Source organism: Neopelma chrysocephalum, unplaced genomic scaffold (genome assembly GCF_003984885.1).
Source record: "Neopelma chrysocephalum unplaced genomic scaffold, ASM398488v2 Primary Assembly neopelma1_62, whole genome shotgun sequence".
Classification (NCBI taxonomy): domain Eukaryota; kingdom Metazoa; phylum Chordata; class Aves; order Passeriformes; family Pipridae; genus Neopelma; species Neopelma chrysocephalum.
The window spans coordinates 893,953-918,182 of NW_020897719.1; the positions used below are offsets into that span (position 1 = coordinate 893,953).

Genomic DNA, 24,230 nt, shown 5'->3' on the forward strand with positions numbered 1-24,230 from the left:
TGTAACCGGCACCATGTTCTCTGAAGCTGCCTTCCTCGTGAAGGCGAACTTCACTGAGAGCAGCAATGTCGATGTTGAGACGAGCCAGTTCATGGGCAATTAGGGCAGAACGTCGCTCAGGACGTCCGCTATTCCTGCGCTGCCCTCCCTGCCTGCGCTGCCCTCTCTGCCTGTGCTGCCCTCCCTGCCTGCGCTGCCTGCACTGCCTGCATTGCCCTCCCTGCCTGCGCTGCCCCCCCGCCTGCACTGCTCCCCCGCCTGCCTGCATTGCCCCGCCTGCCTGCACTGCCCCCCCTGCCTGCACTGCCAACTCTGCCTGCACTGCTCTAGCTGTATTCCTGTGCTATATATGGGTTGGCAAGAGGTGGTTTTACTACTTTTTGGGTTTTCTTTTTGTTATTAGCACACAAGTTATTCTAGAAGATTACTTCATAGTTAATAATGATTGGTGAGGCATGAGGTTTGGGTTCAGATCCAGATGTGAACTTCAGAGACTGCTGGGAGATATTTGGACCTACATTTCTGACTTATGTCACCTAATGTTCTTTTTCATATTTATTTACTAAGTTGAGTTCATGTAAACTCTTCAGTTTTAAACCATTCTTTTAAGTCACTCTTCATTTTGCAGCACCTGTAGATTTAGCTTGGCAGAATTAATTTAAAAATTAGTTTTTATTGTATGCCTTTCTGACATGTATAGCTGTAAAGTGCCCGTATTTAAACCTAATAAAAAATAGCTATATAATGAAAGGGCAAATAATAAAGTCCAAAATGGACACCAGTGTTTATTAAGACCTTATGTCTCCCAGGAACTGAAGGTGTAGCCCCAGTCCCACAGAAACTGAAATGTGCTGAGTTTTAGATACAAAAAGTTTTCCCAGTGCAGGATTCTAGGCTAGAGCACTCAACATCTTGCGTACTTGGCCTCTAACTGCAGACATGCTCATGAGCTGTTATTCAGTGTGCATACTGAACAGCAATTAGACTTCATAAAGCTATGCAGGCATTTTGGAAAAGAAGTCTCGCTACAGTTTTAAAATCAGCTTCCACCATCTGCTTGGGAAAAGCAGTGAGTCGGTTTCATGTGAACCTGGCAATTAAATATGCTAAAATATAGTAGTAGCAGGATACAATGTTTGCCATACCTATTAAGAACAAAAAATAAAATCCAGCTAAACAACACCAAACCTCAGACAAAGAATTGCCATCTGGTTACCAGGTAAAACAAAACTCTTGATACTCATCAAACACCCTCATTTAGTGATGAATTTCAAAGCAATAGGAGTTAAATTCTAAGTAGAAAAGCAAATTTTTATATTTCAAGTCTTTAAAAAGCTGTAAAATACATAAGTCTGTATAATATGGACTCTTTTATTTAGATTGTTTTTCTGACTTTTGTTTTTAGATTTTTTTGATTGTTTTTAGAGCACAGCAACAACTGCAGAAATTTTAGCAGTCCTCTGATCTTACAGAGATTAAGGCCTGGACAAGGACATAGAAGGGTGGTGTTCTAGTTCTTGGAATAATGACATCACAGCTTTTGCTGGGTGAAATGTCATTTCTGCTCTTTACAGTAATAAAGGAAAGCTAACAAGTATACAATACCTTTTAAGGATAGGTCAGGACTTCAGATATTCTGGAAAATGGTGTTGAGGAATAAACTCGCTTCTAAGTCTTATTTGGGTGTCCAGTTTCCAGAGTTAGTTCCTTGGGGTATTCTATCAAGAATAATTTCCATGGAGAACTCTGTACAGCAGAAGAATACAGTGAACATAATGCTTTCAAACAAACACGCTTCAGTAACTGGCGTAGGTGTACAGTTCATTGCTGCTGCTCCTACCAAGAGGAGATAGTTGTCAAAACCATGGGAAAAGAGGAAATCGCAGGGTGTTTAATATATTCTTGCTGGATAAGTAAAGGACTCCAGGGGTGAGCTTCATCTCATCCAGCCTTAAAAAGGCAGATCTGTCTGTCTAGACTAGCTTCTTTAATTCCTTTTATAATGAATGGAGGGAAACTTGCAATTCCTGGGATGATTCAGCAGCCCTTAGGTACCAGTATTAAGCTGCTGTAAACCACCTCTGGAAACTCTCTTTTCCCTTCCATCATGTCTAAGAGAGGTGTAGACATTTAGATATTTAATCTTTAAAATGTTTTAGTTAGAACAAGTGACTCCCAACCCATATGGCTAAAACTATGTTTTAGTTTTGTTGTCTACTAAAAGCAGACTAGAGAATGGTTGAGGCTGCAGCTACCTTTCCAGAATTGTGCTTGCAAACTGTTTCCAAATTCGCTTTACTACCTTTTCTTTCCCGGATAATGTTTGGTTGCTATGTTACTTGTACATAGTTCAACTTTGTGACGTGTCCTTAAGTGTTCTGAACAGGTCTGCCTGAAGGTGCCCTTGCCAATTCTAAGCTCCTGCTCCTTTCTGGTGGTGTGACACTCATAATCTTATGTCTCATGGAGAAGAAGATGGGGGAATCTGTTGATGAACCCAGTTTTTCTTCTGGATGTTCAGCCCTTAAAATATGCTTCTACAGTCTCTGGAGTGCTAGATGTGTCTGCATTTAGAGGTCTGCCTTTCCTCTGATGTAACAAATTCTGATGTGACGCTGAGATCCAGTCTCTGACTTTGAATTGTATGGGAGAGAGTGGCAACCTTTGTGATCAAAATGTTGTTGCAAATCATAGTCAAGTGTGTCAGCTACTGAACTGAATAAGTCTGCTGATAATGTCTCTTGTTTTTTAGAGATTATCTGCATTTTCTCATTCGATTCAGAAATTATTTTGTTGCCCACAATCAGCAACAGTTCTCATACCTTAGAGATGTTTTCTTCAGTGTTTTAGGGATTACTCCATGCTTAGCTCTTCAGTTTAGCTGAGCCAAATGTCTTAAAAATACAGCTAACTATTTACAAACATAGTATCAGCCTACTTTAGTGAAGACATGCTGAAAATATAGATATTTTAAAATGAACTGCTTCCATGTTGTTGATATACTCTGAATAGGAAGTCACAGACATGAAGCTCAACTAGATCTGTAATAACCTTTATTAAAAGAGCTACTTCCAGTGGAATAAACTTCCAAGTAATTTTGGGGTGCTTATTTTGAATCTTCAGTGTGTGTCTGCCATGTAGGTTCTATGTAGCCTTCTGGGCAATAATTTTTCTCTCATCTCATGAAGTGTTGCAAATTTCATAACAAGGCAACAGGCTTGTAGTCACTGGGTATGTTTTCAATTTATACTAATAGTACTCTGACACTTGATGGCACAATCAAAAGCAGTGATTCCATTTCCTAAAACCAAAGTGCTCTCTATAAAATATATATTTATAATTTCAGAGAAATTATAAACATACGCATCAACCATTATGGTCCATTCAAAGATTTGTTGTAAATACCCTATCTTTGTTCGATTTAAGAATAAAATGAAGTCAAGGTATTTGCATAAAAGATGAAATGTCAGATTTATTTAACCCATATTGACAGTACTTAGTTATTATCCTGCAGAAATAAAGCATCATAGAATTAATTGGTTGTTCTCTTCTTCAAATTGTGAAAATCCAGTATTTTGTCTTGAAATTAGACTTTTCCTGCCAAACAAAAGCTAGGTATGTAGCTGAAGTTTCAACAGGAGAGATACCAGAATTCTGCATGGCATGTTCATCAGAGGTTTACATTACAAGGTGTTGACTGATATGAACAAAATAGCTCTTTAATGAGGATTCTTTAAGTCTATGAAGAAAAGTCTCATTTTCTCCATACCCTGTACATCCTGGCAGGATCAATGTTTTACTTTTTTCTGGTTATGATGTTCATAAATTCTAAGTCATTCCACCTTGAACTGAAGTGGCAGGTACTTTAGGAGGATAGGTAGATATGCATGGCTCAGATTTCTTCTTATTAAGTCTAGCCTCTCCTTCCTTTGATTACTTCTGGAAAGCATAGATCTTTCTTCTCATATTGCTGAAAAAAATGATAGAGGGCTAAGAAATATAGTTTCTCCCACTTTTTAATATAACAGCTATTATAAACTTAAACACTTTTTGTAATCACGCTGAATATTTTTCAAGAATCAGAGTTTGAAGAGACATTTAGTAGATTTTAAATCAACATTGCACAGCAACCAGCTACATCATAGGCTCATAAATAGAGAGATTAATTACTTTCTTGAATCTTGGATTATAATGGCATTTTGGTGTGGTGTCTTTTTTGATGAAATGTAGCTAGGTGATACTTCTGATGAACTGTGAGGCTGGCAGTTGCTTTCTACTGATTCTTCTATTAATAGAAAAATACTACTTCTGGGAATGTCAATTTAAATAATTTCTAATCATTCTGATTCTTTGATTTTTTGACATGCCTTACTGAACATGTAGTTAAGGGATATTTTTCACACTTTTTTTTTTTAACCTGGGTAGCTATAATACCTTTTTTTTTTAGTACGTGAAATATGCTGTGCACTGACTTTTAAATTGTATCTCCAAAATTTGCTTTAGCTGTAGCCAACCAATTCATAATTCTACAGGTGCTCTAGAGTTCTGCAAAAATAGGGGAAACTGAATATGGCATTTTACAGGGATTAGATTTATAGGGACATGATTGGAGTCCACTGTTAGGGGTACCTTGGTCAAAAATTGTCTGCTGGGACTGAACAATCATTATGGCTTGTAGGAATATTCTATCTCCAGTTGCTAGAATCTAAAGGATAATGTACTGGTGGAGGCAGTAACCACTGCACACTCCCAGGAGGATGCAGATGTAGATATAGATGTAGATATATACAGGGGAAAGGGAAGAAAATATAAGGTTCCGTGGTAACTCAAGATCTCAAGATATCATTTGATTTTCATCACGGTTTCATGTGATAAATCCTAAATGAAAGTGTTTTTCTGTTTTGCTGTTGCTGAAAGAATATTTTTGGTTTTCATTAATTTTGTGCTTGCATTTAACAAAATATTTAACCAAAAGAAAACATTATCTTTCTTTTACTGACAGTATAAAATAACAAAACAAAGTCTTAGTCTTCAAAAATTAGAAGAAACAGCTGCTTCTGTACAAAATTCCCGTAAGACATAGGGCCCACAAGTTTAGATCTCTCTTTTTGTCTTGAGGAATTTGATAGTGCAGTGAAAGTGTGAAGGGCTTGCTCCAAAGATTATCTCTTAATGCTTTTTTATGTTTTATATAAACCATAAAGATTCAGAGGAGGAGTGACTGCAGTCTGGTGGGTGGGACAGTCACCAGGAATTGAAATACATATTTTTGATGTTGCAATGAATAATAAAGGTTTCTAGGGGTGATATTAGCTAAAGAATCTGAGAGTACCATACACTACTGTGTACTCAAGGGGATATTTTTCTGGAGATGAATGTATACATTCCTTCAGCTCCCTTCAGGGACCTTAATGTGGATTTTCCATGTTCCGGGTAACTGATTTTTGTTTATTTAGTTTGATTTATTTTTTTCCTTTTCACAGCTGCCTAAGTGACCTCAGTGCAAATTTCTGTATAATTTTTAATCAATGAAACAGTATTTTCTCAGCAAGTGAGCTATAGAACATTCCTTTTGCTATAAGTAAACAAATTCCATCTCTCTTCTAATGCATTTTCCAAGTTGAAAAGAAGAGTTAGTGTATTTTTTAAGTTAGCTTGAACTAAAATTCTCTTCTGTATTGCCTACTTCTCTGATCAGTAATGTATATATACCTATTGTCATCATTCGAACTAGAAGACAACAATAATAAAACATAGCATTTTCAGTTTTAAATGGTATTTGACAAAGATAATACTTAGAGGAACAGAGCAAAATAGAAAAAAAATATACTGAGGCTCAGAGACTAACTTTTCGTTTTCTTATACTTCCTGTTGATGAGTATTTCTGAATTACAGTCATCATGAGAAATATCCCATTTATCTTTTACCTCATGTAAAAGATTTTCAGTATAGCTGAACAAAGAATTGGTATTTTATGAGCTTAATCTGGTTTGCACTGCACTGCAAATAAATATAGTGGTTTATATTTATGGAAACAATACATTTTGGGTGAGTTTCTTTCCCACTACATTCCATTGTACGCTCGTGTAAATACTTTGCACATCTTGCAGTTGATATTATGACGAATAATTTGAGGTGACTGCTAAACTTTGAGGTCATGGCATGTAATTCAGGTTCATCAGCTCTATGTTATCTTAGGTGAAGTACAATGAAAACATATGATTGTAAAAGGACACTGGTGTCATTGAGTGTGCAAAGAAATGTCCCTTAGATACCTTCTTTCAAATAAATTTTGGTCCTCCTTTTTCTATTGAAGAAGCTTGAATTGCCACCATCAAATAAAATACATTAGCCTGGATATACAAGAGCAACCCAGCTACCACTGGAAGTACCTGAAAACAAGAACTTTAAAGATTCATGGCTCTTCTTTTTTCGAGATTTATTTTTGAAATGAGAATTTTACCCCTTTCCTGTCATTCACAGGAGACTGAGTCTTAGAGCATTTAGGTTAGATGGTGAAAACAAAACATGCATTGCTGTGATACCATTGAAACAGGAATGGGCACATACTATAACCTACTAAAAAAAAACCAGAAAAAAACCCAGAAGAAGCATTCTTAATTAATAAACTTTTATTTTTATTTATATTAAGGGCTTTTTATTAAAGATACTTATTTCTCTGGTAAGTAATTTTCAGTGTTTAGGTAGCATTTCTTAATTCACTTGGGGGCTAATCCATTTTGACCTTGAAATTTCAATTTCATTTTTCTCTGTGAAATTTCAAAGCTTACATAAAGAAATTATAGGAAAATTCTCCTTTCCAGAATTTGTGACTTGTTTTATGCAAATTGTTTACCTTCCCAGTTCAGCTTTTACATTAATTAGACACGAACAACAGTGATGTAAGTGAATTTGTCATACTTAATATAGCTATTCAGAATGAATTTCCATAAGCATCTGTAGATAATTTGAAAAAAGAAGCATAAATATGTAAACTCCACTGATTATTTCAAAATCAAAAATTTGGCAATACTTAGCAAATCTGATTGTCCAGAAATTTAGGTTTATCTTTTTCAGATTCTCAGGGCTTTAATACTTGGAAATAAATCCTTTTGTTGCCTTTAGAAATCATGTTATTTATGACACTGTGAAGGATAATTAAAATTGAAGTTCTTATCTAATTATTGGACTTTGGGAGCTTTCAGAGAAACACCAATTATTAAAGACTTAGAGAAACACTGGGGGAGCTGTGCTTACTTCACTGTGCAACAGGGCACTGAATTGGAGGCCCATTGTTAGCAATAGCAACTGCAAATTATGCAAGGAGCAATATAAAACCAGAAAACATCCTTTCTTGCATTGGTGTTTTAAGAAGAGTTTTCACCTTTCACTGGCATGGATTGTGGGAAGCGCAAGGCAGGTAGCTGTTAAAATGAAATAAAACTAACTGATGCAGAAGGAAGTACATGTCGGCTTAGACTGTGTTTTTTCTTTTCAAATTATGAAAGCTGTGGTGATTTTCCAAAATTAAAGCAGCATATAATGAACTGCTGATCTCGGTATCATGCATATAATTTCCTGCAAGTCTGGCAAACACATAATCATTTCCTTTGATGGTGATGGCAGTGCAATATCTATATTTATGGCTGAAATGTTATGGAAATATTATAATATTTTTTTTTTTAGTAAGTAATGTATGTATTGTATTATATCTGTGTTCTTGTAAAATGTAATGCTCCTTTATTAAAATTAAGTCATGATTTCTCTTAAACAGCATTCTAAACCCTTCTACCTCACCATTTATCTTTAGAAGTTTGGGTAATTTTCTGTTGTCTTTCATTTATGACCTTTCCTATGTTGTACTAGCTAATTCTATTTCTTACCTAAATATCCCTTTCAGGTCTTGCACATTTAGAGAGTAATGCTCTTATTGTAAGAGACACATAAAAAGCCTTTCTAAGACAGCACTAAAATAATCATAGTGGACTGTACTGCTCTTGTATGTTACCAAATTCAGATTGTTACTGGCAGTAAAATAGGCATTACTTGGTCAAGTTCCAAGACAGTTCCGATTAATCATTATAAAATGAAGAATGAGAGTAAAAAGAAAAGGCCTCTCTTTAATCATAAATACTACAAACACTGGCTGTAACCCCTTATTTAGAAACAAGATGTATGAAATTCTGAATATCTTTGTGTCTAATACTGGTGCTGTTAATGCAGTTGTTATGAAAGTATAATGAACATAGGCCTCTTAAATAATAATATACAAATGAAAGTAAATAATTTTTTTTGTTCTACTATGCATGCATAAGAATGCAAATGCAGATTTTTTTAGAAATAGTTAAACCTGTTGTAAATATGGTAACATCTGTGGATTTTCTGGGCCAAATATGAATTAGGGAACAAAACCATCTTGATTCAGAAATAGTTTACTCTAATAACTTCTGATTTAAGGACATTTTACATTGCTAGGCTGGAATAAAAGAATTTTGATCTAATTATGAATATGACCTTTATATTTTTTTTGATAAAGTCAATTGAAGTGTACTTAGGCTCAATCCTTAGCTCAAGTCCTGTCTGCCAGGATGGCATGAAGGCACTGCCTTCCCTCTGGGCCAGGAAATGTAGTGGGGTGAGCAGGGCAGGTCGTTGCTGGCCAGTGTCTGTCCCACTGCCAGTCAACAATTTCTTAGGCTTTCCCTTTTGGCCTGTAATTTTCTGTTATTCACCTAAAAGGGTCAACCTACTCATCTTAGAGGTGTTGTTATTGGTAGCTTGGCTACCAGACCAGGAAAAAACTGTCAATAATCCGATGGCTGAGAATGGTAGGTATGGAGCCAGTAAAGCATCCAGTTTGACAGTTTTACAATGAATTGTACTTACCTTCAACAGTAGAGTTGCTTGTAGATTAGGCAATACTCACTGTGAAAAAAAAGACAGAAAAAAAATTTCTACATTGAAAGAAAAGCTTTTTACTGTTTCACAAAAAGGAACGATTCACTGGGTAATTTGAAGTAATTTATTCTGTACTCTGTGTGCTAAATTAGGGGGATATACTGCAGGTAACTGTTCCCTGACTTTGGTACACAAGCTGTCTTTTCCCTTTGCTGTGGTGTCACAGTAGGAATAATGGCCCTAAAATGCAGATCCAAACTTGTTTAAGGGCCTCCTGAGTGACAGGTCCCTTTTAACATGCTGTTGAGGTTTGCTGAGGATCTGAAAAGGCTTTTCAGATTAATCACAACCAAAAAGGCATCTTATCCAAGTATAAAATAATTATAATAATTATCTCCTTCCTCATGAGATTATAGGGCTGCAAACAGTTTATCCCTCCAGAAGTGATTTTGTAGACCCAAACTGCTGTTGCTGAGGGCATGATGTCCACATTATATTAATTTAGTGGAGAAGAAGGTTTTTTTTGATCAACCCTTGTCCCTAGAACTGAACACGCCTAAACTGTTGCAGTGCATTAGGTTCACTCTTGGGCTCATCTTCTGCTTTATTTTCATCTAAAAGGGATTAATTTGCTGTGAATCATTCCAGAATCATTACATGATGTGATCCAGATCATAATAAATGGAGACAACATGAATATTTGTTTGAAAAGTGAAGACCAGCTTCAAACTGAAATGCCAGCATAAACGCACCTTGTAAGAGTCTCTGATTCAGGGCACTAGAGAATCAACACACTGTTTATTGATTCGTTTTGTCATTTATTCTCCTGTTGTACTCTACCTACAAATCTCAAGCTACATATCATGCAGCAGGAAGCTGGGTATAGACTTTTAAGAAGTGCTGGTTATGACTGGCTATTTAATGAACTCCTTGCCATATTAAAATGCCATTGCAAGACTGGCGTAGTACATACCAAGGAGAGTGCATTATTTCTTGAAGTAGACTCACTTGGATGAAAATCAGGATTGTAGGTCTATGTGACTCTTACATAGCTGCTGCTACCCTTCAAAAGAGGATATTTAAAAAGGGGGTGAGAAATTGATTTGATTTTTCAAGGAAGACTGGGTGCCGTGTAGATACTTCAGCTATCACAAGGCAAATCCTGACCTGACTTGAATTCATTCCTAGCAAGCCATCACAGGAATACTATATTTTTTTTTTCAGTTTGAGCTGGTATTAATAATTTCTTACAGTTTCAAAACACTGACAAGGGAGTAGAGACTGAGAGTCAAAATTATGTGGCATATTGGATGATTCTCAAGATAGCATTAGTTATTATAGTCTATGCAAAAGACTAGATAACATAACAGGGCCAAAAAACCACTAATATTTGATAAAACCCAGTGTATAGAGAGAAAAGCCATTTTACTTTTCTATGAAGATTCATATTTTCTTCATGTGCCTGTGTGGGCATACCTCTGCTGAGTAGAAAATGCTTTATCTAAATCCAGACAAATTATATCTACTTCATTTCTTTGTCTGGAAAATCAGTTATCAAAAAAGCTGTCAAGTTAGTCTGGCACAAGCTACCCTTCGTAATACTGCTGCATTTTATCTTATGTTCTATTTACTTCCCTGTCTATAATCTGTCTTTTTTCTTCAAAGCCTTCAAAGCTCTTGCAAACTGAAGAGGTCAGAATATTAGGCTTACACTTGTCCAGATAATTTTCATCCTTGCTATTAAATATGGGCACTTAGTTGCCATTCTCCACTAATATTTGATGCTTTCTGTGCCTTGATGGATTTGGAGGCTTATTTCTGCAACTGCGGTGGCCTTTATGAAATCACATAGTGATTCAGGTCTCAGTGAGACTTTTTGTTCAAAGCCCACTGCACAGTTATCCTTTTTTTTCCAGTTAAGCTTTTGATTGGTTAGTGAGATATGAGTAAAGAAAATAATCATCTGCAGGAGGATCACATATAAGATGTAAGCAAATACTACTGCCGTGATGATTAAGTGAATAGCTAGTACCCCCTGCAACTTAAAGCTCCCTTAAGCATAGAAACTGGGAGAGAAATAGCTTAAAGTGGCATAATAATGTCAGAGGGAATGATGAAACTTGAAACCTAAGTACCCTCTAATTCTGAACACTTAACAGTCAGAATTTATTTCACAAGGGTGTAGGACATCGCTGGGCAGATTAAAGATATTAGAATATCTTAGATGTTTAAATATTCTGTAATGTTTTATATTAGCACTTAAAACCACAATGAATGGCACGTATAGGTCTAATGCTAGATTATTACTGTTAGTTTTATATTTTCATAAATACATAGAAGTATAGAATCTAACCCCTCCAAAATTCATGACATTTTCTTTCTCTGTGCTGAGTAACGTGTCAGCATCAATGTTCTTCAGGTGAACACTCTTTTGCTGGTCTTAATGAAATGACCAAGAAAGAAATTTAATATATACACAGTTAAATACTTCTGTGTTGTTTGAGTTGAAGCTGGCTAGGAGGGCTGTGCATTTCTTGTTTACTCTTTCTTTGTTTTCTTTATTGCTTTCAGTTAGGTGTTGCATTGAAAAATTAATGAAGGTGAAAATTACAATCAACTATGTCTACAAAGAACTGGGTTAATCTGGAAACAGGGGAGATTAACATCGATAGTAGTTTAGAGGGAAGACCATTTATCAGTTTCATGTAAGTTTTCAAGGTGATATCATCACAACCATACATACCCTTTTGGAAGAAATAAGTTTTCTCCACCATCTCTCAGTGTTTCTAGCTGGGAGATGGAATGCAGCTAGGTGGCTAAAGTATTTTATACCTCTGATAATTTGAGCATTCATGCTTATCAGATTCTGGAAACAATAATATATATGTAAATTTGACATCCAAGTGCTATGAGACTTGGCAAATGTAATTACCTGTATGTGCATTTGTCTACAGTTTCCCTCTACTGGGAAACTAATTGAAGAATGTAAATAAGAATGGTTTTTAGTTTATTGCATGTTTTCATATATTCCATAACTTTTTATTTTCCAGATACTTGAGACATTTTCTTTTCTTGAAACTGTTTCTTCTTATAAAAACTCACTCAATAGTCAGTTTTCAAGAACTCATTTTGTATACATATATTTCTGGCAAAGTATGTGCTAAAATTTAAGTATGTGCTTAAGTTACACTGATTTAAATAGAAGACAAGCGTGGGCATGCATATCAATCATATGCTTAAATACTTTTGGCAAGAAGATTTCATTTGCCTCAGTGTCTTAAGTCTTAGCACAGTAGCCTTTCAAAAGCCCTCTTTATGGCATTAAAGCCTAAAATTCTTCAATCTGCTTCCACTGTTAAACTTCAGCTGAAGGGAACAGTGGCAACATTACTGTATTGGTCTGCCTACAGTGCTTTAACTGTTTCTGAATATTTCTCAGTAGTGGGGCTAAGCTCTCTATGGCTACTTATTCTGACTATTGAAAGATCCACACTAGTAAACAACAATTTTTGGAAAAAAAAAACCAACAAAACTGACCCCTTTTGCTTTGCATGCAGAGATTTCCTATGTGTCTTCTACCTGAGGCTGGCATGCTGTGATGGTTTTAGTCTAGGCCTTCCTGGAAACCAGCTTGTAACCAGGAAGGAACTAGGAAGGTGACCAATGCTATTCCTTTATGTAACCTGGGGTATAAATAAGGCATTGATAAGAGAGTTCGCTCTCTTCTCTTCCGGCGAGGTTGGAGAACGGTGGTCCCTGTTTTGGTCTGGCTTATCCGGAGCTGAGGCCTACAGTAACTGCTGTTATCGGCCAGGCGTGAGGGGAGAGTGCTGGGCTGTGTCCAGACGTACTGCTTTCTCTCAAGGGAAGTGGTGAGCTCTTACCAATCTTTCAGTTTGCTGGTTGCCGGGCTTTTAGATCGTGTAGATCTGTTTTGTTTTTGTCCCTTTTCCCCCTATTTTATCCTTTTCCCTTCTCCCTTCCCCCCTCTTCCCTTTGGGAAGCTATTTGGGGTCATAGATTCATATATATAATTCTCATTGTATATCTCTGTTTTATATGTAAAATATATATATATATTTACTAGACCTTTGGCTACTTGGGTTTTTTTTTCCTTCCCTCTCTGGGAAGGAGACTCTGTTGTCAAGTTTCGGAGACTTGGCAGGAAGCCAGCTCCAAACTTGCACACATGCTTTGCTAGGCTAAATGCCTGTTGTCTTTCTTTCCTTGCCAACCTTGATCAAAGAAAGTAGCTTGTGAGAACAGGTCCATGTTTGTCCCTCAGCTTCATTTTGGAATCAAAGTGAACTTTTTTTTGTGTCTGTTATAGGCTGTGATATACGAAGCAGAAGGGAGATTGATTTTCACAAGCTACCTTGTACCTAAAGTAACGAGAGTGGCAAATTACTTGTTCACTGAGCAAACGTGACAGGAATGTCACAGAGGGAATTTATATATATGCAAATGCACAGGGGTCACATCGGTGTTACTTTTGCAAAGTGACCTTATTCACCAGAGGGGCATTTTTAAATCTGCACTAGCCTACACAGGAAAGGCTAAATAAAACTGCAAATACCTGCATTGTGTGAGATGTAGAAACTAACACAACTAATAACTAATGTAAGATTCAACACAGTACAGAACATAATTTAACTGGCTGCATTATTTATATACAAGAGACTTGGGGTCTCAAGTGATTTCTGCTACTCATTTAGGCTTTCTCTGAAGTAGCAAATAAAATATTTGTCATAAAAAGAAAAGTAAGAGGATGTGGGACTAATTTTCTATCAGGTTTTTGTCTCAAGCATTTTGTCATGATTCAGTAGAGAAATAGGCTTCGGCACTTCTTTATGAACACTTGCATTCACAGGGTGTATGTGTTTGCAAAAGGAAAATGGATCTTACTGACAGTGAAACTTTCCACATATGTAAAGCAGGAATGAATGAATTTTGAACAGCTTCACAGAAGCTGATGTTTGTAAAGAAAAGAAAGATAAGGAGCAACAGAGAAAAATGCAGTTACTCCTAGAAACAGGTGAGAATTTTATTTGTATATAAACTTTTAAAGGAAGAATGAAAGCTATTATTTCCTTACAGGTTTTTTTCTCCTTGACAATAAAGATTACATGTGTTTGCACTTCACCTAAAATCAGAAAGCAAGGCAATTTAGCACTGGCAATACGATATAAGGTAGTTCCCATGTGGTTCTCCTCTAATTCTGAACTATTGGAAAGGTGGCTGATCTCAAGCCCAGGAGCAAAGAAGGAAGGAAGTAGAAACTCAAAAGCTTATGGATGCTACATTGAAAATACACATCTGTGTATGGTATTTTCAGTACAGCTGAATGGTTGGACCACGTCTGCTGTTGAGAGGGAGCTGACAGTGAGGTGGAGCAGTCACGAGGAGAGCCTGTGCAACCTAGGAGTATATTCAGTTTGCTGCTCTTGAGCCACAAAGGCCGAGGCGAAGTATTTCTGCTGACATGGCAACTCGTGAACCTTCTCTGCAAGATCAGATGTGGTTTCACCCTGAGAAAAAACTCCTGCAGTTTTTTGTCACTAATCACCAAAACAGTCTATTCTTGAGTACATGGTACCAGATTGGTGATGGTCTCATGAAGTGTGCTTCAGGGAAAAGGAATCTTAGGGAGGAAAAGCAACAAATCCTATGAATTTATTCCATGTGTTATGGTGTTAGTGAAGAGCTGGGCACAGCAGAGCCATCTCACACTCAGCCACTGCCTGTTTGAATTATGTGGGTGACATCTTTTGTTATATTTTGAATGAGTCCCTGAACCAGAAAAGGAGCTATCTTTATTTTTTCCTTGCCTCAAAGCACATTGAGAATTGAACTCTTCTGTGTGAAAGTGCTGAGAATTCCTTGGGTTTATTTCCAATATGCTGGGGTTTGAAACTGAAAGAAATTTTTGTTATGCATAAAACTTGTATTTTTGTGTAAAATGTATTTTTAAATGTAAGCTTGTCTATAGTATGGCTATTCTCCGTTTGGATCAGCTTGGCTTATGTGGCATTATTGAAGGCTGTATGGATCATAGTGAGGGAGAGGTTCTGCAGAAAGAAAGGTAAATAGAAGACAAAAATGTCTCAAAGTGAAAACCATTCAGGTTAATAGCTATAGTTTGTCTGTGGAGCTCTGCATCACCTCTAGCAAATGTAGACCTCATTTTAGAGCTCATTTATTCTAACACAGCCAGTTATGTTAGCGTAATAACAGTACTGTAATGGACTAAATTTTATTTCCTGGATGCGCTTGCTTGACATGGATCAGGGTTGCAAGAGGCCAATAGTTACATTTCAGAGCTGAGGTCAAATGATATCTAGTTTCAGTGTCTACTCAGTGCTATATCATGGGCTGTTTTGCAAATGCACAAAAAATAACCACAATCAGAGTTTCTGAGCCCGGGTGATAATGCATGCACTCAGATACTGAGCATATCTTATGGCCTCTCCTTAATTACTAGCTATTGGCCTGCTTTGCTGAAGTGCATGCCTCCCAACCACTCAGCTTCTTGTAGTACAAACCCTTCATTTTTTATTTCTATGGCTGTATTGCTACAATGTGGCCCCTATGTGTAGCAGGACTGCTGAGAACAGGGTGCTTCATGCCTTGTTTGTGCTTATGCAGCCTCTCGTCTGTCCTTGGGTTGACCATTGTGAGCAGACAATGCACACAATCACAGGTCTAGGTCTAGGATTATGCAGCATAATTAGTTTGAAGCTTAACATAATCTTCCAGCTTTTTCTGTTTGAGCTGCTGTATGTTATGAATGCTTTATCTGCTCAGATTTTTTTTTTTTTGGTACTTCTGCTGGTGGCCTCTGAACCATTAGTCTCACTTGCACTGACTTTTCTGTTAATTATGCCTATTATGGGACTACTATAGAAAAAGTTTAGATTTTTGTCCTTCTAAAGGTAAATACCACAGATAACTAGTGCGGAATAGTTTAATAGGCTTGTGGTACAAAAATGGTGTATTGTTTTTCTCATGATTGGAAAACCTGGCAATGGCACTGAGTCCAGATTTTCTTTATTAAAGCTGAAACCCTTCCCTTACTTTGCAGAAAACATTCTTTTCTCACTCAGAGCTGGCTTACTCCTCTTGGGTGTGCTGGGCTGCGTGCAGAGGTTTGTATCTTCTCTCTGCCATCCGTCCTGATGGGCTGCTGTTCACAGGCAGATAGGTTGGTTTTCTCTCTTTCCCTTGCTGCTCCTGTTTCTCCTTATACATTTGTATTTTCTGATGTGCATTTGCTGCCAGTCACGCAGCACAGTGAGTGAATCTGGCATCAGCAGAATAGAGGAAGAAACTGTATTAGAGTCAACCTTGCTTTAATGGTGCAAATCCCACTGGATTTTGAGCAGTGCTGTGTAGGTGAGGAAGAAAGATTTGATTTTAATGAGAGATGACTTGGAACCAGCAACATAACAGGTGCAGTATGAGAATCCAGAGTGAAAGAGTTAATTCATATTCTTTTCACAGAGAGAGCTGTGAAAGAGCATATGCTGAATATGCATTCCAGTTTCATTTTTTTTGTTCTTATTTACAGTGGCAAATAATGTATATCCCTTTAGCTTTGAGTGTTTCATAAACCTGGAGCTGATGATGAATATGCAGTTTACACTCCAAAGTCACTGGAATCAGTGCAAGAAGGCAGAGCTTGGTGTGGTTCACAGCACACTATGACTTCCCCTGTGATTATTAATCAGTCAGGCTTTCAGAGGCACATGCACCATCCTAGCTACAATACTTGCTTACTCGTCTCTCCTTTTGCTATCTGAACCTCTGGGAAACACACTGTAGATGTGTTACTTCTGTAAAAGGATGCCGAGTTCTTTGTTGCTTTGAATTCAGGTTTAAAAGGGTTTGGTGCACTTCTCAGTGAGTTCTTAATTTCAGTAATTGTGTTTTCTTACACAGAGCCTGATGTGGAAAGTTAGAGGTGCTTAACAAGATCTCATCAATCTCCTGGAGAGCAAGACTGACAGATTTGGGTGAAGTGGTCTGGTTTCAAGTCTGGAAATCATGATTGGAGTTTTGGCGTTTGTGTTGCCTTAACAGCACATGATGTTCTATTAGAAAGAAATTTGTTCAGAGGAAAGGAATTGTTTTAAAGCAATGGAAAATGATTTGGGACTTGGAACACACTACTGGTTAATTCTGTATTAGAGCAGTCTGCATTTCATGGAGTTGTGATTGCCCAAGATGGCATTGTACATGAACAGAGCAAAAGACATGCGCTTGAATTTCTTTATGTTTCTTATGAACGTAATAGGAAACAAATGTGCAACCATACTGAAGCAACGCACTTTTTCTGCTCAGAAAGGCAACCTAGTTCCACAGCAACAATTTTGTTCAAGTGACCAAATTTGCAGCTTTTCTAGTGTAAGTGGTTTGAAATAGGCATCATTGTCCTATTGACCTATCAGCAGAAACATGATCATCGTGCAGAGCTTTTTCTTAGCCAGCTCCCTAGGGTTCTTCTACAGAGAATGAAGTGAGAGGGATTCATTATTATACCTCTTGCCACTCTCTGCACAACTGTAATCTTTAAGCACTGGAGCCTACATCCCTGAACTTGTCTTTTTGGCAGGTAGGAGGGCATTTTGACTTTGGAGGAAGTTACTGAAAGATAGTAAAGTCATGTGTTATCTTGTGCTTGAACCACCATGGTGGCTTGCTGTCACAGTGAAAACATCATTAAGCGAGATGAGGGGAGGTGTGTGAAGTTTCTCTTGGTGCAGTAAATCAAATCTTTTCATTACCCAAAGGTAGACAGGAGAGAGACTAGTGAATCTGCCCTTCTTGAGTCCATGTTTCCAAACCATTCATGTCTTCCTAACACTATTTCTCTGTGGGAGGATTGGTACGTGTGCTAGAGGTCTGTTCAAATCTGTTAGTGCCTTATTACCTGTGGGCACAATTCAAAAAGAGCCACAATCCCAAAAGTTAAAAAGACCGCAGTATGGTCAGAAAAAACCATATTGACCATGACCAGCCCCAGACACAATAGTGAAACTGTTCTATTTATCAAAACCTGCTCATAGCTGCATGGATTCATCCTTACCACCAGCCTTGGAGTCTGCTGTAGTTATGAATAATGCTTGTGCCTTGAGAGAAACGATGATGATGTTGAATCTGCCTGGTACTGACCAGGGTGAAGGAATGCTGGCAGACCAGTGAGGGAGGTTATACTGTTGCTCTATTTGGTGTACCTCATTTAGAGCTAAACAAGATTTAAGACTTGAGGGTTGTCAGCCAGACACTCATAAAAACTTAGTTGATTCTCCCTGAATTAAGCCAAAATTGTCTTTTAAAAAAGTCTTAAGATAATATTTATTTTTGTGTATGTTTGTTTTCAGGATGAATAAGAGATACTTACAGAAAGCAACAAAAGGAAAACTGCTAATAATAATATTTGTCATAACGCTGTGGGGGAAATTAGCATCTGGGGCAAATCATCATAAAGGTAAGAAATTCTTTTCTGTTCTATTATACTCTTGTATCTGTGGACTCTGTCAACAAATTCAGAAGTGTCTAGTCTATGTGACCTTTTTCACTTACATGTATTTGTGTCTTCTGATATTGGTTCACTAATCAGTACTAAAGAATGAGAGTTTTCAGTAGATAGACTTTTATTAATTTATTGAGAATTTAAGTACTTCAGTGCCATTTTCAGCATTCTCTGACTTAGGTCATTTTCCAATGATGGTACAGTTGAAAATATGCTAAAAAAAGGGTAGTAAAGTAAAAAATCAAATAATGAATACTGCTTATCTCATAAAAATAGTTAGCAGATAGGTATGCTGCAAATGAATTCCTGGAATGAACCCTAGAAAGAAACAAGTTTTAGTAACATTTATGATGCGACTGTTTGCAGTTATCTGTCAAGGCTAACTTCATGGATAATGTGTGCTGAATGTGATGGTTTCATCACCAAAAAAAGACCGCTGCTTTGCAGTGTTGTCTGACTTCTATACTTCACTCCTAACACTGGACCAGGAACTTTGGTAGCTTGTGACAGTGTGAGATTTCTTTCCTCTTGGTCATTCCAACCAATATGGTCATTCCAATATGTATACACACCAGCATAAGCAGTGATGGTTTATAGAAGCTTGTAAAAAGGTCTCTTTTTGTGTGTGTGTGTTTCTGTAAATCCTATGCAAGGAATGAGCTCTCTGGATTCACATACTAATGTCTTCTTACAGGCTAATATAACTTGAAATGTAATCTGCAGTATAATGTGATTTTGAACTCCATTTCTCATCATATAGTGTCTGTTTATCTGCTTATACAAGATCAGAATAAACTCTAACAACTTGGATAAAGTAGGAATGGAACATGAACAGTACCAAGACCTAAGGAGTTAAATCCAGGAAAAGGATTCCAAAAATACCAGTCAGTTAATTTCTCTGTGTTTGTGTACATTTTATAATGTTCACTCTGATTATAGGATTTCATGAACAGGTATTTTTATATAGCAGGTATTTTCTGTTGTGTGAGGACATTTTTCTTCAAAATACCTCAATGATTAAGGACTTCAGGTTGCAGAGACACTGTCTGCAAAGTCTTGTGCAAGTTGTAATTTGGCTGCAGACAAAACAGATTCTGATGTGGTCCTGCGGGCCACTGAAGATGGACATCATGCCAGATAACAACTGTGCTGACACCCTTTGCTCAGCTTTTGTTCCCCCTCCAAACTGAAATATGGATTTGTGCTGTGGCTTCCCAGTTTAGTTGCCTATTGGAAAAGAGCCAAGATATCCTAGCCTGGATTTAGAATTCTTTGTCTTTGATTATCTTTCTTTAAAAATCAAAAAGCCCATGTACAGACCATTTTGGTTTCGTACACAAGGACTGGTCAAGCTGTGTTTGCTTCAATTGAATTCAAACTTTTCCAAAGTCTGCTTGTGACTCTTTTTGAAAATCTGGTGAGTAAAACCTATCATCAAGTATTTCACAGAAACAAATTATGATCCTAAGGACTATTTGAGGAATTAGTGCTTCATAATTGAGAATAAAATGATCCACCACCAATTTTAGCTTTTCTGTGCAAGGGAAACCCCAGCAGAACTACACTATTAATTATCTGGAGAGTATTTAGCATTTAAGCCTCAGCCTTAGAACAGAAATAACTTCAGAAATATTTAACTTAATCTTTTTTGATAAAAAAATAAATACGTGCCTGAGCCCCCCTGCAAAATCAGATTATTAGCTTTAGGGACTTCTTAACATTCCTACAAGTTAACAAAAAGCTTCTTTTTCTTTAATTTGTAATTTTTCATGCCTTTAACAAAATATATGAATAAATCTTGAAGGGAAAAATAATAGTAAGAAGCATGAATTGAGTGTTTAATTTGGAAAAGCAGCTATTGAACATGTTTGGTTTCTTTTGGAAAGAAAAAATATTCAGATTTTTTGAGCCTAATATTTTGGCTTGTGGATATAGTAAATCAGCTGCACTCACTGCATATGGGGAATTTTTTAAAAAGCACAAATCAGAGCTATGCAGCTCAAATACCATTGATTTCCAAAGATACTGGGAGTTTAACTTCCTGTCATGTCATAGAAAATCTTCCCTCCTACTCTCATGGCAGAAACAGAGCTAAGGTACATTCAAGGAGAATTTGACTGTGTTCACCAATATTCTCCAAATACCAAGAAATGTGTGAGTTTCTGTAGCAATGGATTTATGGAAAAAGTCCTGCCGAAGATGGACTGGTGAATCAGAAGTTTTTAATGTTGTTTAAACACGTGTTAAGATGGCTTTTTGCAGAGTCACTGCTTTTTCCCGACACCCTCTGTAAAACTCCTTATCTCCCAGGCAGGAGTGTCCTGGGAAGATGTCCTAAGGTGTTTTCATTGGTCTTTTGTTAACCCCTTCCTTATTTGGCTGTTAACTCCCTACCTGATTGTTTTTTGTAAGACCCCTCATCTGTGATTGGTCCCCTTTGACCCTCCCAAGAGCTATATAAGCCCCTACACCACAATAAACTCTCTCTTTCGTCCGTCTCTCCCTAATGGTCTGGTGAGTGCTCCTTTGTGGGGTCTCAGCACCACGTGGGTGGGGGGCAGGGTGGAAGAGCATACACCTTCCAGGTAATGGACTGAAGCCAGGCCTGAAGGTTCTCCCCCTCCAACTCATCTACCATAAAGTTTCTTCAGCGCTAATTATCCCTAGCATCATTAATCTTCATTTTTAGAAATCCTTACTAACATATTGACAAGACAAACCCCAATGACTTTGAAGAAGCCCCTACAATTTCAAAAATCAATAATCTGCATTTTAAAAAAATCTTTACTTTCCAATAGACTTGCTCATATTATGCACTAGTTGCACTAGCTCTCAAACCCATCTCTTTTTCAGAAGGCAATTGTAAAAGAAAAGAAAAAGAAGAAAAATATAATCAGTACGTGAAAAATGGTTTAATGAGCATTCTGCTTTCCAGGCAGACTTCAGGAAGAATATAAACAGATGACTCTGACAGGCTATCTCTAGGCTTGTTGCACTTATTTCAGGGATATGGCACAAATGAGAACTCCCAAGTCAGCAGTAAGAAAACCAGAGGCCGAGGCATGGCATGGGGAACCAGGCTCTGAGGTCCAGTTGAGCAACCCATCAGGGCTACAAACTAGGATTTCAGATTACATCTCTTCAGTGTGTTGTGGGTGCCAAATCCATCCTTCTTTTTCTTGAGAAATCAGATTTGAAGACACTTCTGCTTCCGTTATCTAGGCTGATTGCTGAAGTTTCATCATCCTGAACAGAAAGTCCAAGAGCTAAAAAAGGTAAACACTTAGTGTTTAAAACAACACAAAGCTCACTTTTTTCTGCATAGAGGCTTATGGGTTCTCCTGCATAATTCCTGGCTGTGCACATCCTTACATTCCGTTTATTCTGTCTTCTGTAAAAAAACCTCAGTAATGCTACTTTTTCTTTTTCGTTTTGCTGAGGACCCTGATATGAGGTGTCTCACTCAAGCACACGCACATGTGAGTCAGCTCACAGTACCAGATCCTTTTGTGCTGCAGTAGCTACGTATGAGAAGAGAGGTATATCAATCTCCAAAAGGATGTTGTCAAGATTATGAGTCTGAAAACTGATAAAGACTGATCCTCCTACTCATTGCTAGCCCTTGGAAAACAAGCCTGTGCAAACATACAGTGTGTGCTGGCACATATGGCAGGCAGGCATCAGTTCAGCATCACTTCCTCTTTGCTATTTCTGTCATATGGAGCATGAATTGATTTGGTGACCATTGTATCACAACCCTAGTTTAAGGCTTCAAATGTTGGACTGATCCTTTTGAGAAAGAAATATACTGATAGCCCATTACAAGCACTACTTTGTAGACAAGAGACTACACAATTTCTGTGTACACAATTTCTACTGTAAAACTAAAAACGTTTTCGAAATTTATGTTTCTGTGAGCTTTTTTGATTACTAAGTTTTTTTACATGGATAATACAATAAAATATTCTAACTAAATTAAGAGTTTTTTGAATCTAAGCATAGTTTAATATTTCTCAAAATACAAACCAATACATTTTATATTAATTTTAAATCCTTGGGGAAACAAAAGTTTAAAAAGTTTTTATTTAAAAATATAACTAATCATGAATGCTCACATGCCAGAAGGAACTTGTTATGAAACCAGAAAACACTCCAGGTAGATAAATAAAGTAATTGAGTATTTTTGGACTTAATAGATAAAAAGTCATGATAATTTATTTTCATTTAAAAAAAAGTCAGAAGCTGAACTTATTCGTCTGATGCCTATCATATGGTTAAAATAAGCTAAACCATCGTTTGCTGCTCCTACTTGTCTGTGAATTTGCACTAAATTAGAAGTCTAAGGGAATGTCTTTTTATTTGCAAGGAGATAATGAATCTTGGTTTCTCCTTGCAGAGGAGTAGCTGTTCTGAAACCCAGCTGAGCTGCAACCGAAGCCACTTAGCAGTGGGCGGCTCCAGTGATCTGACTGCTGCCCTGCTTGACTCCCTGCACACACCACACACACAGATAGACAAGGTTTCATTACCTCCTCAAACCTAGGATTCCCATAGCAGAGTCTCAGACATCTCGATCCTTAAAATAAGTTAATCTCGGTGCAATACCTAAATAACAAAGTAAGAGCTCGGAGCCTCCCGTGATGAACCCTGAAAAAAGGAAACCCTGGATTTTTGTACTCTCACTGTCTGAGGCGTGATAGTCTGGGGTCTTGGCTCCTTCTTTGTCTCTGAGTGTCCGGTCCCCTGGCTGGGCACCGTGTCCTCTGTTATGCGAAGGGCCGGCAGTTCACAGCCTCTTGCCTCGGGCTCCCACCCAGAGTTCAGCCCGCAGCTGGCACTGCAGCTGCACACCGAGCTACCTGCACTGAATGTATTCCTCAACACCTGGGTATCTTATTCTCTTTGGATATCTCCGAATTTTAGATGACTCTGGAAGAGCTTTTAAGCCTTATGCCAGATTTGTCAAGTTTTCAGAAAAATGAACCAAAGGGTGGCAAGCCTTGAACAGGTCTCCATATGTCCCCCTGTGTGTATCTTTGAGAATGTAACTTTTTAGGGGAAGAAATCTCATAGTGGTGAACAAATTTAATAAAATGTGATATCATAGTTCAGTGTGGGCAGTAGTACACCTGGTTCTGGAGGGCGACTGGAAGCCCTCACAAACAGATGGGGTGATGCGAGTTTGTTCTTTTGGCTTCTAGCATTCAGCAGGGCTCTCTTAGCAAGTGCAGTAATGCTAACACTGCACTGAATCAGCATGCGACAGGCTCTACCTGACCCCCGGGCTTTTTTTTTTCTACTGATTTGTACCGTAGAGAGATAATATAGCACTTTCTTAAAAGCTATGTGTATGTGCTACCTCAGTGCCCTCATGTCTATTTTATGCACAAGAGGTAAAATTCACTGGTGATAGGAACAGCTGTTTACATGGTTTAATAGGTCATTTATGTAATATTTGCACTAACCTCGTATTTGTGGTTCTTTTGTATCACTAGGACAGTGCAAGGGACTTGAGGCATGCTGGTGAATCTTGTGCAATGCTTTCCAAACTCTTAGTGTTTTGAATCATGCCTTAAAGATACCATTGTTTGTCTGACCATTGTAATAGATTTTGTCCTAGCGAAACTTTCTCCTTACAGTTATTGACTGACTGATATTCATCTAGTCACTTATTTGTAACTATTTGCTATACATATAGTTATACGTTCAGATGTCAGTGTATAAAGCCCACTACTGGCTTGCGGTCCCTGGACTTCCATAACAAAACTTTATTATCAAAATTACTGTATATTATGGATGT

The 24,230-nt window shown here is 37.6% G+C and overlaps 1 protein-coding gene across 12 annotated transcripts in view; it reads left to right on the forward strand.

Moving 5' to 3' along the window:
• Positions 1-24,230, forward strand: part of FAM19A2 (family with sequence similarity 19 member A2, C-C motif chemokine like) — a 195,969-nt gene that overhangs the window by 117,270 nt on the left and 54,469 nt on the right. For 11 of the 12 annotated variants that reach the window (XR_003534028.1, XR_003534035.1, XR_003534029.1 and 8 more), the window contains one exon: positions 18,279-18,385. Coding sequence is in view for 1 of the 12 variants with exons in the window: in XM_027682194.1 (XP_027537995.1) it covers positions 18,279-18,385 (107 nt within the window). In the remaining 11 variants the exon portion in view is untranslated. Of the gene's footprint in view, positions 1-11,540; positions 11,604-18,278; positions 18,386-24,230 lie in introns of those variants that run through there. The other variant, XR_003534033.1, reaches the window with a different exon arrangement.